General features: G+C 30.6%; 1 protein-coding gene across 2 annotated transcripts; it reads left to right on the plus strand.

Annotated features, from left to right (window-relative positions):
* The first annotated feature begins 13,336 nt into the window (after positions 1 to 13,336).
* LOC127115739 (defensin-like protein 183) lies at positions 13,337 to 13,973 on the plus strand. 2 transcript variants are annotated; one of them, XM_051047209.1, is made up of 2 exons: positions 13,337 to 13,504; positions 13,589 to 13,973. In XM_051047209.1, exons 1-2 carry the CDS (start codon positions 13,441 to 13,443, stop codon positions 13,912 to 13,914), a joined length of 390 nt encoding a protein of 129 aa, XP_050903166.1. In that variant the 5' UTR covers positions 13,337 to 13,440; the 3' UTR covers positions 13,915 to 13,973. The 2 variants fall into 2 exon arrangements, with proteins under 2 accessions (XP_050903166.1, XP_050903167.1); XM_051047210.1 differs by having other exon boundaries at positions 13,348 to 13,504; positions 13,604 to 13,973.
* Positions 13,974 to 14,882: the final 909 nt, after the last annotated feature.

The raw sequence follows: 14,882 nt of genomic DNA on the forward strand, positions 1-14,882 counted from the left end.
TGATGTTTCAAGGCTATGTTAAGAATTGACCTGCTCTGATACCAACTGTAACAACCCTTATAATATATATTTAGTATAATATCATACAAGTGTTAATTATTGGTACTGTCACAACATAAGTTCCTAATGACAACTTTATATACATGCCCATAAAATAAAATACAACATATGGCACATGTCATACAATAATGCCTAAATAAAAATCTAAGAACTATGTATAATACCTATAATTATACAAAATGCACAGCGGAAGAACACACTAAAACTATGTCTCGTCTTTAATAAAGTGAAACCCTTACAAATATTTGTAAAGATATATGCAAGTGGATTTGGAAGGAGTTCATTATAATGCTCTCTAATATTACTATTATTTTTATTATATATATCTCCATTTAATTTAATCGTAAAAACCATTGTTTAATATAGATTTAATTTGTGATTGTAAACTTTTTTCAATTATTAGCTATATATGTTAGTGAATCAACAATAAAAACTTGAATTATTTAAGGAAAAACTTATCAATTTTGATACATCTTTTTTTTCTTCAATACATTTATTATTATCTAGGTAAAAAATTTATAAACCCAAAACCTTTTGAAATTATACTATGATGTTTCATTTTTCAAAATGAATTGCAAAAGCTTTTCTATTTATGAACCACTAAATATATAAGGAAAGTTTGTTGTGATTTTAGAAACATTTAAGGAAAGTTTGGTATGTTAACTGACACATATAAGGACTTCTAGTTCTTCATTTTTTTCATATATAGTTTTTTGTTATTATTTTTAAATAATATTTACAAATTATTTGCGATACCTTATCTTTGATAAAATTATATCGTTATACATATTTGTAACGATATTTGCATGCGTATTTGGAAGGCGTTCGTTATAATATTCTCTAATATTACTATTATTATTATTATTATTGTCTTCTTCATTTAATTTAATCGTAAACACCATAGTTTAATATAGATTTAATTTGTGATTGTAAACTTTATTCAATTATGAGCTATATATGTTAGTGAATCAACAAGAAAAACATAATTTCTTTAAGAAAAAACATACCAATTTTGATAAATCTTTTTCTTTTTCAATACATTTATTACTCTCTAGGTCACAATAAACCTCCCTTTAATTACATTTATTTAAGACTGGAGGCTTGCTTGAACAATATACCTCCTTTCAATTACATGCAACCATGACCACAACTCTTATTAAGACTCCAACTGAGCTAACCAACTCCCCTTACTTCCAACTCTTGGCTTGAATCCACCCTCAAGCACATCTCTACATACACTTCAAAGTCCTCGTGGTCGCTCAACCATGACCCTACCTACCGCACACATAGAATTAGCTTGATGAGGCCCAATAATACATCCATTGATATTAAAAAATTTGTTGGCCAAACACACATATGAGGAAGGAATATATTTACTTATGATGTTTCAAGGCTATGTTTAGAATTGACCTGCTCTGATACCAACTGTAACAATCCTTATAATATATATATAGTATAATATTGTTGGTACTGTCACAACATAAGTTCCTAACAACATCTTTATATACATGTCCATAAAATAAAATACAACATATTGCACATGTCATGCAATAGTGCCTAAATAAAAATCTAAGAACTATGTATAATACCTATAATTATACAAAATGCACAACGGAAGATCACACTAAAAACTATGTCTCGTCTATAATAAAGTGAAACCCTTACAAATATTTGTAAATATATACGCAAGTGGATTTGGAAGGAGTTCATTATAATACTCTCTAATATTACTATTATTATTATATACATCTCCATTTAATTTTATCGTAAAAACAATTGTTTAATATTGATTTAATTTGTGTTTGTAAACTTTATTCAATTATGAGCTATATATGTTAGGGAATCAACAATAAAAACTTGAATTCTTTAAGGAAAAAATTATCAATTTTGATACATCTTTTTTTTCTTCAATATATTTATTACTATATAGGTAAAAAAAAATATAAACCTAAAACCTTTTAAAATTACACTATGATGTTTCATTTTCCAAAATGAATTGCAAAAGCGTTTGTATTTATAAACCACGAAAAATTAGATAGAGAAATTTTGATTTACGATCACTACAACTATGTTGATATACGGAAATTGAGTTTGTTGTGTTATATGAAATATTTAAGGAAAAGTTTGGTATGTTATTTGAAACATTTAAGGACTTCCAGTTCTTTATGTTTTCATATATAGTTTGTTGATATTATTTTTAAATAATATTTACAAATTATTTGTGATACTTTATCTATGATAAAATTATATAATTACAAATATTTGTGAAGATATTTGCATGCGTATTTAAAAGGAGTTCCTTATAATATTCTCTAATATTAAAACTATTATCAGTGCCTTCTCCATTTAATACAATAGTAAAAACCATAGTTTATTAAAGATTTAAATTGTGATTGTAAAGTTTATTTAATTTACAGTAAAATAAGTTAGTAAATCTACAACTGAAACTTGAAATTTATGAAGAAAAACTTACCAGTTTTGACTCATCATTTTCTTCCTCACCACCTTTATTACCAAATAGGTCATAATAGTTTATAAATTCAAAATATTTTGAAATTACATTATGATTCTTCATTTGCCAAAGGAGGTTGAAAAATATTTTTATTTTTGAATAATGGTAAGTTAAAAGATAAGTTTTCATTTATGATCACTTTGTTCATATAATTAAGAAACAATTTTTTTGTCTTATATGACATATTTAAGGAAAGTTTATTGTGAATTTAGAATCATTTAAGGAAAATTTGTTATGTTAATTGAAACATTTATGGAGTTTTGGTTCTTCAATGTTGTTTATATGTTATTTGTTGTTATTGCTTTTAAATAATATATAAAAAATATTTGCAATGTCTCGTCTTTAATAAAGTAAAATCGTTACAAATATTTGTTATGAAATATGCATGTGGATTTGGAAGGGTTTCATTATAAAATTCTCTAATATTATTATTATTATTGTCTTCTCCATTTAATTTAATCATAAAATTCAGAGTTTAATATATATTTAATTTGTTATTATAAACTTTATTTAATGATGAGTCATATATGTTGGTGAATCAAGAACAAAAACATGAATTCTTTAAGGAAAAAAACTTATCAATTTTGATACGTCCTTTAATTCCTAAATACATTTATTACTATATAGGTAAAAAAATTATAAATCCAAAACCTTTTAAAACTACACTATGATCCTTCATTTTCCAAAGGGGATTGCAAAATCTTTTCTATTTATAAACTACGACAAATTATAAAGAATTTTTTTGATTTATGATCATTACAACTATGTTCATATAATTTAACTCAGTTTATTGTGTTATATGAAATATTTAAGGAAAATACCATAGGGGCATGTGAATGCAGTCTTCTCTTGGTCTTCAGGGGCAACCGCAATCTAGTTGTACCCCGAGTAACCGTCTAGGAAACAATAGTAATCGTGTCTTGCTAACCTTTCCAGCATTTGATCAATGAATGGTAACAGGAAGTGATCTTTCCTTGTTGCCATGTTTAGTCTTCTGTAATCGATGCACACTCTCCAACCTGTAACAGTGCGGGTTGGAATCAACTCATTCTTTTCATTCTTTATTACCGTTGTGCCCCCCTTTTTTGGTACCACGTGGACTGGACTTACCCAAGAGCTATCGGAGATAGGGTAGATCAGGCCAGCATCCAAGAGTTTTACAACTTCTTTGTGCATCATTTCTTTCATGGCTGGGTTAAGTCTTCGTTGTGGTTGCACTACCGGTTTATGGTCATCTTCCATTAAGATCTTGTGCATGCAAACAGTAGAGCTTATACCTTTTAAGTCCTCAATTGCCCATCCGATTGCACCCTTGTATTTTTTTAGCACTTGAATGAGTTCTGCCTCTTGGACACTCTGTAGACTAACATTAATGATAGCTGGACATTTTTCTTCAGTGTCTAGAAATACATACTTCAGATTTGTTGGTAACTGATGACATTTTGGAGATGTACCATTAATAGGGTCAAAAGGGTGCATTAACTACAACCCTATTTTAAAAAAGATTAGGATCAAGAATGTATTACATCCATGGTGCTTGTTTGTCAATCAATGTTAAATTTTCCAAGGGCCAACATAAAACTTGTGAAAGGCCCTTGGAAGCAAATGTACTTTTCTTCCAACCAAGAAGGCTTACCACATATGTATATCACGATCTTATCAGTCAACTATGCTTCTTGAAAGGCTTAACTCCCTTTCAAGAATGATATATCCACATCTCCAACTTGTAGCGGTAAATTTAGTATAATTCATGATACAAAGATTTATGTTCATTTATGAAAACATTGTTAAAACATCATGCACACTCTATTACAATGCCATGTACACGTCCAAACCTGATCAATTACACTTCAACATGCTAAACCAATTGCATTTGGGCCTCCCATGCGCCTGTACAGGCCCATGCATGGAGACCCTCATTACACATGCACATGAATTTTTCCTTGCTTGCATCATGCTTCACTATAAACAGAGATTCTCAGCTTCATTCAATTCCAATCTTAAGGCGCCTAATACTTTGCAGAATTGGAATCCCACACCTCACCTAAAGGAATTTTGCATTTCACATTCATTTTTTCAGTTTCAATTTTCAACTTCCTTGGTTGATTATTGAACTCTAATTCCTTAGCCTAGCTCTATTTCCATCTCAAGAACAAGCTGCAACAAAGAATTGGGAAGGATCGTGCCTCATAAAGTTGCACTTCAAAGGTTGTTGTTCAAACTTTTTCAATTCGAAACTCACTGGATCTTGCTCATTTCTTGTGTTTGTTGGTTCCTCATAGGGTTATATCCTCATTGTGTCTCTCTAGCTCGGTCCTAGATTGACTACTCTTGTATTTCCCCTGCACTACCCCGTAGTTTAGATGAACGATTACTCAGTAACCAGTAACTGTCCATCTTTTCCCCAGTGGAGTTTGTGGCCTTCTACCCAGTAACTGGTAGTTGTAAGTACTATCTTTGTGGTTTTCTACCCTCATACCGGTAGTTGTAAACCCCATTTTATCCCCTTGCAGAGTTAACCTTATTTTGTTCATCCTAACCGATGGTGGTTACTCTTCTGTGGTTTTCTACCTAGTATCCGGTAGATGTAATCCCCTCTTTGTCGGTTATCTTTATCCAATATTCGATATCGATATTCCTTCATTTTTCGAGTATATCTCCCAATAACCAGTGATATATGTTTTGGATAATTGTCCCGATTAAGCAATTTATCCCCAGCGAGTCATCTTTCATTTACCCTTGTTTGGTAATGATTGTTTCTCCCTCTGATTAGTCATCATTTTATACCTAATATTCGGTATCCCGATGTCCTTTCTTTTCGGTCGATTTATCCTTTATTAACCCAGTAACCGGTTGTGGATAATCTTCTATGCGAGTATGTCATCTACGTTCTGACGGTAATAGATAATATATCTCATGCACTCTTCAGTCGAAGTCTTTTTCTTCCCCAATTGGGTAAGATTCGTATTCCCTTATGGAATCGAATGTCCATCCTGTAATCGAGTCTGCTTTTTCAGCTCTCCCTTTGAATGATGAGTGTCTTGGAAATATTCCCCAATTCACGTCTGGTTGGTCACCTATTATATGCCCAGTAACCGGTATCCCTGGTGTTCCTTCCCTTCTGCTCCCTATTATGACTTTTGTCCCCTGTGGAGTCAGATTTTCCTGAGTTGAAATATACCTTTTTAGGTCTTCCTCAGATGTTTTGGATGATTGATATCTCTCACCCTTATACCGGTCTTAGATATTCATTCTCTTTGAGTGTGTTGATAGTCTCACCCTTATACCGGTGTTTTGATCACATGTCTCTTTGAGTTTATTACCCAGTAGCCGATAACACCTTATGTGCCTCTTCCTCAGCTGAGTCCTCTATGGATTTCCCAGTCTGAGTCCCTTGATGGGTTTTCCCCATTCGAGTCCGGATTTTTATCCGAAGTATCCTTTGTGGATAGTTTTGCTGTATTGGCATATTCCCCAATACCTGCATCTTTGTGTCAGCTTGAGTCTTTCCATTGATTTATTTTCATGGAATCCTTCGTATCTCTCAGCAAGTTTTAAATCGTGACCTGCTCACGCATTTTATTCCCCTTTACTCCCGGTAAAATCCCCAGAGTCTCTGTCCCATTCATGAGTGTATTACTCATATGGATTTGAAGTTTCTCCTGATTTCTTTTTCCTTTGTGGACATATATCCCCACAGAGTATTACCTTTTGCATACATACATTTGCATCATGAGGTCTCTTAGGGACCAAAATTCGTCTCTTTGTTATTATTTAAGCCCATTCTACCTCGTCGAGACGAAGATTTTAACCTTCATATCTCCGGCTAGAATGACCTTAAATAGGGGCATCTGTAAGACCCTAATTTTGACCCTAAGATCCCTCATGGCATCATTTCATTGCACTTTGCATTTGCCTCAAGGATCATAACATCTTGGCTCCTTAACCCTTGGGTTGGGACTTGTGTGAGTTGGTTTGAGACCACCAAGCATGCTGGAATTGTATATTATTGCTTTTATTATTTTTTTTACTAACCAAAAGCACAAAAATATGTCACTAACTTTGTTTGTTTTGTAGCTTGAGCAATCATAAGATCCAAGGCTCCTAGGAGACCCTATGCTTGTTGATATGGCCAGGTGAAGGTGAAAGCAAGCATGAAAATGGTTCCCAAAGCTCTCAATCATCATATAGGCCTCCCAAGTATCTCAATTTGTCAATTTGATCAAAGAAAACAAAAGGGCTTGAGGATTGTTTCCCAAGGAAACCCTAATTCATCTTTGCATCAACTATGCCTTGCTCATGAAACAACCTCAACCCATGATCAAATAAAATCAAGGGAAGTTCTTTCATTCATCATTTCATGCATATTTGAGCTTGTCTGAGTGTCCTCAATCATCAATTCATCAAGATTTGAAGTTTGGACTTGAGAAGTTGATCAATCAATTCATCTGACTATTTCGAAATCCACTGAGACCTAACTTTTAATGTGTTTGTCAAATGAAGATGACCCTAAGAGAAACAATGTTCTTAAGAACCATATGAACAACTTTAATGTTCATCAAAAATTTAGTTGAAGCTTGGAAAGTCATCATCTATTTCAAAACATTATAGGTCATTTTGACTGAAACCCTAATTTTGTGTCAACTTCCCAAGGACATAACTCTCTCATTTTTCATGATTTTGAGGTGGGATAAAGTGAATTGGAAATTTTAAGATGTCTAATTAATTTGTTATTTTGAAAAAAGTTTCATAATCCTAAAATAAATACATGTGATAATGCAAAACATTATAGGTCACTTTGGACCAAAAGCATTGAAATGTGAAAAAGTCCAACTTCAAGTGCCCATAACTTTCTCATCAACAATCAAAATGATGCAAAATTTGAGTGCAAATTGATTTTCTTGAAAATATCTATAACTTTATTGTTGAAGGTTTTGGCATTTGGAGCTTGCATCATTGAAACAGAAGGGCTTGAAGTTGGTCCATTTTGGAAATTTTCACATGCACATGTTTTGCACCTTGAACTTTATGACCAATTTTCACTAATTTCTCAACTCCAAATGAAGTTTTGTTCAACATAACAATTGATCCTCATGTCAAGACCTTTCCAACCATTACCCACAAGGCCATGTTTCATTTTGGAAAAAGGTATTTTCGAAGAGGGGAATATTTTGGTGCATTTATGGAAACCACTTGAAAACTGATTGCACACTCCAAATCAATTGCATTTGCACGTCCATTTCATCTTGTTAAGACCTCATCTTGCCAAACCAATCAGATTTTGGCCCTTCATGCGCCTGTACAGGCCCATGCATGGAGGCCCTCATCATTCATACATATGCAATTCTCATGTTTGGCTTTGCCTTTCACTATAAATAAGCATGCTTGGCTTCATAATTCAGCAACCTGAGGCGCCTGGTATGCTGCACAATTGAATCCATAACCATACCTAAAGGAATTTCTCTCTTTCATTTCAAAATTTCAGATCTAATTTTCAACTTCATTGGTTGATTATTAGACTTAAAATTCCTTGGCCTAATCTCCTTTCCACCTCAAGAGTACACTGCAATCAATAGCTGTGAAGAATTGTGCTCCATAGATCTACTTTTCAGAGGTGGATGTTCAAACTTTTCTTCTTCGAAACTCACTGATTATTGCTTGTTTCTTGTGTTTATTGGCTTGGCTGAAGTCCTCTCATCAGAGGCATTTGAATTGTGCTTTTAATTTTGCAAAATCATCAAGTTCAGTTTGAACTCTATTATTTTCCTCTTCTGATTTCTTTTCCTATGGGGATCTAGAAGGAAAACCAATGGTACAGGGGTGATGTACATCACCCCAGCTTTCCAATGATATGATGATCGCTTCATTTGGTTAAGATTTTTTGTCTGCAACTTTGGCCGATATCCCTGGTCTCGCCAGAGAAGACGGTGGTGTACACCACCATCCATTTACCAGGTTGAATATGGGCCCTTGGATCTAATTTACAGATCTAATCTCCACCTTCCATCCTTATGACTTTATTTAATGCGTTGTGTTTCTCATTAACTTGGACTCATGGTGAGCGCGCGCGTATGGAGCAGTGGATGTGCCAGCTCAATTAATGAGACTGGATCTAACGTCCCAACTTTTTTCTGTTTTCTGAATTAATCCATTTTATTTCTTTTATTTCATTTTATTTCAAAAAATCATATCTCTCTCATTTTAATTCCAAAAAATATGGGACCAATTGCATTATTTCCCTTTTAATTTCTAGTTTCTAAAAATGATTTTTAATAATTTTTATTTTGTCATTTGATATTTTTTATGAGTTTTCTCTTTTCTGGTTATTTTTAATTCATTTTAAGTGGTTTTCAATATTCAAAAAATACCAAAATATTTTCTTAACCTCTTTGAATGATGATGGATCTATGAAAAATATTCTCATCAATTTATTAATTGATTTGATATTTTAGTTCAATTAGGTTATTTTTTATGCACTTTAATTGATTAAAAATAGTTACTGGTTTCTAAAAATGCTGAAATTTTTTGTCAAACTTTTTTTGACCTTGTTGAACTTAGGATGATCCATTTGGACTTTTCAAAGTTGATTTGAAATGGATTTGAAGTTTGGCCTTTAATTGTTTATTTTAATTCAAGTATTATTTTAATTTTGAAAAATACCAAAAATATTTTATTTGTTTCTTGACTTCTAAGTATCATTTTGCTTCTGTTTACTATTGTTTGACCTTGATTCCATTTGTCTTTGGTCAATGCACTTTACTTACTTCATTTGAATTCCATTAATGTACATTCTTATTCAACTCCTTCATCTTTTCTTTTTTGATCAATGAGTTAAAGATTGGTGGTTAGCCTTGATGTATGAGAGGTTTAACCTTCATTGATTCAAATCTAATTCATCTTGATCATAGATCAAGTGAATGGCTTTGCATTAAGGATAGGTTGCTTCCTAATCAAGCAAAAAACCTAATACAAGATCATTCCTTCTTTTTCTTTTGGCATGGCAAGTTGTAGGAGCTTGATTTACTAATCAAGATCTCTAACTTGTGTTTGTTGCCTATATTTTATTGACTGGCCTCAGATAGGTGTGACTACTACATTAGTCCACTTATGATTGCTTAACATAGCGCTAAATTGCCTTATGGCACACTAACTCTAACTATTGACCATTAACTTTTAATTCTTGCACTTTATATTAATGCAATTTAATATTCTTGTACATATTATTCATTTGCTTTTGCCCTTTGCTCACTTAAGCCCATGTTTATGTTAATGCAATTTGCTCACTTGAGCACATAATTGTGTATATACTATTGTGCTTGTGTTTTGTTTTGATTAATGTGAACCAAATGCAAAAATGGACAAAAGGACTTAGAATTTAGAACATTCCCTATGCAAAATGGAGTCAAAGAGAAACTAGGCATCATGCCTTTAGAGTTCTATAAATGTCAAAGTGCAACTAGGCCTCATGCCTTTACAATGCTTAATGTTGAAGATGAACTAGAAAGGACCTAATCTCTAAACTCACTCTTGTCCATTCTTTGTTTGTATTATAGAACTTCTTGATGTGTGTGTTCTTGTGCTAGGGATTCCAAACTTGAGCAAATTGAAGAACCATTGTCATGTGCATCTAAAGTCAGAGATACAAGAGCCATTGGAAGATTCCTAAGAGCTTGTTTGATTGATTGATTGCTTGAGTATTTGCTTATTTGCTTGCTTATTCCAAAGGATGAGAGCTACTTGGATCATCATTATGATCTCAAGAAGGGAACTCCATTGTGTTCTTATTTCTCTTCCTTCGCCTTTGTATATTTAAGACTTAGCCATTCTTCTTCTTCCCTCCACTCTAACCCAAGCCAAAACTTTTGTGCAAACATTAACACTTGTTTTCAACATTAGAAACCTAAGCACTATGCCTTTGATTTTCAAACTTTCTTTTCATAACACTTATTTTGAATTGAATACTAAGTCCACTTTGACCATATTTTATAAGTACCTTTCATTGGTAAATATAACTCATTCAAATGTTTTTGTGGTTTCAATGGCCACTTCTTGCCAAAACTTTCCATAAACCTTAGCTATTAGGTTTGAGTTATCCTTGAGGTTGATATAATACTCACCTATATCCTTAGTGATGGACGATGAGTCTTCCATGCTTATTATAGGGTTAACCCCTCACTATCATGTTGAAGCTATCCTCACATGGTGGATTTGTGGTTTTAGGTTGAGTTTTCTCCCTTTGATAACAAAAGACCTTAAGGCTTTTGGACCAATCAATTCACCAACTTGTTTTGAGATTTTTACCCCGAACTACGAGGTTTTGATCCTAATCTTTTTAAGATGGTACGTAGGCAATGAGTTTATCCATTCAAACACAAAATTGTAAATAATTTGTACATTCTTCTCTCATCTCCCCAATCATGTTTGCACAAATAAATTTTTTCACAAATACCAACCTACCTTACAACAATTGTGAAAAGGGCTCCCTAGGAGTACCTAGGATGTTTTGGGTGCTTAAAACCTTCTCATTGCATAACCAACCCCCTTACCCCGATCTCTGACATTTTTATTAGTTTTTGATTCGATAAAACTACTCGGTTTTTGTTCGCTTTCTAACCTTTCCTTTGGATAAATAGAAGTGCGGTGGCGACTCGATTTGTATGATTTAATTTTGATTTAGTCAATAAATCTAAAGGTAACGAATACCCCGCTACAATCATCATCACAGTTTGTAAAAGAGGAAGAAGGAAGAAGAGAGAGAGAGAGAGAGAGAGAGAGAGAGAGAGAGAGAGAGAGAGAGAGAGAGAGAGAGAGAGAGAGAGATGATGAGTTGACACATTGTGAAAAAAGAAAAAGTAAAAATCTTGCTAAGAATCCCATTGCACAAGGGAGAAGCAAACATATTGAGTTGAGATTTCACTACTTGAGAGGACTTGTTAATAAAAGAAAGTTGAGGTTTAGGAATTGTAGAAGTGAAGACCAAGTGGCTAGTTTACTAACCAAAGGAGTGTCCAATGAAGTATTTAAGAGATTGAAGTAGCATATAGGCATGTAAGACTTAGCGCACATGAATTAAGGTGACGTGTTAAGAAAAAAAATTAATTCATGTGCCTGTAACTGGTTACTGCGAGGTTGTAACCACTTCCATCTCTTTTAAAAAGGAATCAGAATATTAGTGTAGTCGATTACAGTTTATCAGTGACTTGTTACAGTAGAAACATAAGTGTTCAGTAATCGATTAAACTACATCTGTAACTAGTTTTAACTATAGATTTTTCTGATTTTTTGTTTGTTACTTATACCTCACTCAATATAATTGTATATATACCCTTTGGATATCTCATTAACAAATTGATCACCATTCTTAACCTTCAATAATTACTCTTTTTCATTCCCATTCTCTCCCACTATTCACATTAAAAATCACCATCATTATGGTTTTTTGTTCCAACAAATTCTTCAACATTTTTGTGGCAATACAAAGAACAAAGATATAGAGAATTGTTGTAGCTTCAAATTAATGATGAGAAAATCGACTGTACTCAATATCTTTCAAAATAACATTAAATACATTTTACCTTCTGCAATATGAACAAATTTCAATTTACCCCTTATAATTTTTTTTATCCCCTCTTGTAATATTTAGAAATTGTGTATATATATATATGAATAAATAAATATAAATAAATAAATAATTATATATATATATATATATATATATATATATGAATATATATATGAATATATATATATAAATATATATATATATATATATATATATATATCCATATATATATATATATATATATATATATATATAATATTATATATATATATATATATAATATATATATATATATATGAATATATATAATAAATATCTATATTATATATATAAATATCTATATTATATATATGAATATATATATATATATATATATATATATATATATATATATATATATATATATATATATATATTATATATATATATATATATATATATATATATATATATATATATATATAATATGAAAAGTATATTAGTAATAAATTTTGAGAGAAAGTTTGAGAAGTTGAAGGAGTTGGTCTAGTGGTAAGGTGCTCTTGTATAGGGGAAGTTGTGATCCTTGGTGTAGAATTCATTGAGATATTTTTTCTATTTCTTAAACATTTTAATATTAAAAAAATTAAAAACACTTAAAAAAACATATAAAAAAATAATTAAAAAACCTTTTAAAAAAATTAAAATTAAAATTAAAAAAACGTATTAAAAATTAATAAAAAAAGAGTTTTCTTAAATTAAATTAAAGTTGATTTAAAAACTAAATAAAAAATCACGTAGAATAAATATAAAGATTTCATAGTTGACTGATGAACTAAATGGTCAAGGAAACAGGATTTAAACATTATAAATGAAATTCAATTTTTTTTATAGAAGATAAAACAAAATTCGCTTACCATACACCCTTCAAAATATCAATAAATTTTTTGAAGATTCACTAATCTCTAAAACCGACAATCGTTTCAATACTAGTTTCAAGAATGATTCTACTTTTAACTATCATTTACTATTTTTAATCTCTTTTATTTAGATTTTGACATACTTCCTAAATCTTGCAAACTTTATTTAAATATAAATTTAAATATATTAATAAAAAAGAATATAATTTAATAAAATATGATAACAGTATGAACCAAAAAAATATTATAAAATTCTCTATTCAATTAAAATATGCATTGATTGCATGTTGTTATACATATACAATTTCAATATCAAAATACTCACAAGGGAATCAGTCTTATAATAACCGCTTATAAATACACCTATTTTGATTGACCACCAAAGCAAAAGAATTTAACTTGGCAACATGGCAAACCACATTATCTCAAACTGTATCAATATCTTTGTCATCCTATCTACCATTATCGCAGGTAATTAGTCTCTCCACCATCATTTCAAATGATAAATATCTAATTTTATTTTCTCTAATTTTTTATTTGTACATGTGATGTTAGTGCACTATTCAACAGTGGAAGCAGGCAAATGCTCAGAAGTTTTCCAGAGATGTGATGACATGGATTGTCCATCACATTGTAAATCAACATATGGCAATCGGAGTTTAGGGCATACATGTGATCTGTTCTACCTCTGCACTTGTTTTTTCGATCAAGATTCTTCTTCAACCAATATGTGTCAGATTGGGAATGGAACATGCTATGCTGGTGAATGTGATGCAGCTTGTTGTAATGCAAAGTGTGCTAGCAGTTTGAATCACGGTTCTGGAACTTGTATTCCAAACCAACATACCAAGGATAGATGCGTTTGTTCATATAAAAGCTAGCTAGAGTATTATTGGGATGATGAAGAAATAAAAATTTTAATATGAAATCTTATATGTAATGTATTGTGTTATTGTCTTCATCCTTTTAGTTTATTAAAATGTTATTAATATCTCGTTCAAATTAAACTTCATAATACAAATTAGTCAAATGTAAGTAGTTGATACATAATGCATGACTATTGTAAACTATGGAGTAAGTTCCTACAAATATAAATACAAATCTGAATTTCATAAATAAATAAATAAATAAATAAATAAATATATATATATATATATATATATATATATATATATATATATATATATATATATATATATATAAATAAATATATAAATATATAAATAAATAAATAAATATATATATAAAAATAAATATATAAATAAATAAATATATATATATATATATATATATATATATATATATATATATATATATATATATACATATATAATAAAAGTCAATTTTAATCCTTTTATTTATTAGAAGTCAATCAATTTTAATCCTTTTATTTATTAGGAGTCAATATTAAAATTAGAAAGACCAAAAATTAATAAGAAGAATGGACTAGATACATATGGCTGGTAAAATTAAATTTAAAGGCGTGTTTGTTTCAATACTACAAACATTTATGAGAAAGTAAAGTTAACATTCATGAAATTTATAAATATTATTTTTTAGGTATTATTCATTCATAAATATAATTAATAGACAATTTTCAGGTTTAATTCTCATATTAAACCGTGAGAATTTTTTATTTTCAAGAATAAAATATAATTATCAATAAGACGAGACTTTAAGTTGAATCTCTCATATGAGACTTTAAGTTGAGTCCCTTAAACGAGAGTTTTAAATTGAGTCTCTTAGGTTAGACTTTAACTTAAGTCTATTAGGCGAGATTTAAAGTTGAATCCCTTAGACGAGATTTTTAGTTGAGTCTCTCAAGCTAGGCTTTATATTCAGGCTTTAT

This window comes from Lathyrus oleraceus, chromosome 1, assembly GCF_024323335.1.
Source record: "Lathyrus oleraceus cultivar Zhongwan6 chromosome 1, CAAS_Psat_ZW6_1.0, whole genome shotgun sequence".
Classification (NCBI taxonomy): Eukaryota; Viridiplantae; Streptophyta; class Magnoliopsida; order Fabales; family Fabaceae; genus Lathyrus; species Lathyrus oleraceus.

Bases quoted from the DNA above. Each gene is read 5' to 3' on its own strand.
- LOC127115739 (XM_051047209.1), top strand. From the start codon at position 13,441: ATGGCAAACCACATTATCTCAAACTGTATCAATATCTTTGTCATCCTA. The intron at 13,505-13,588 runs GTAATTAGTCTC...ATGTGATGTTAG, and splicing joins CCTATCTACCATTATCGCAG to TGCACTATTCAACAGTGGAA.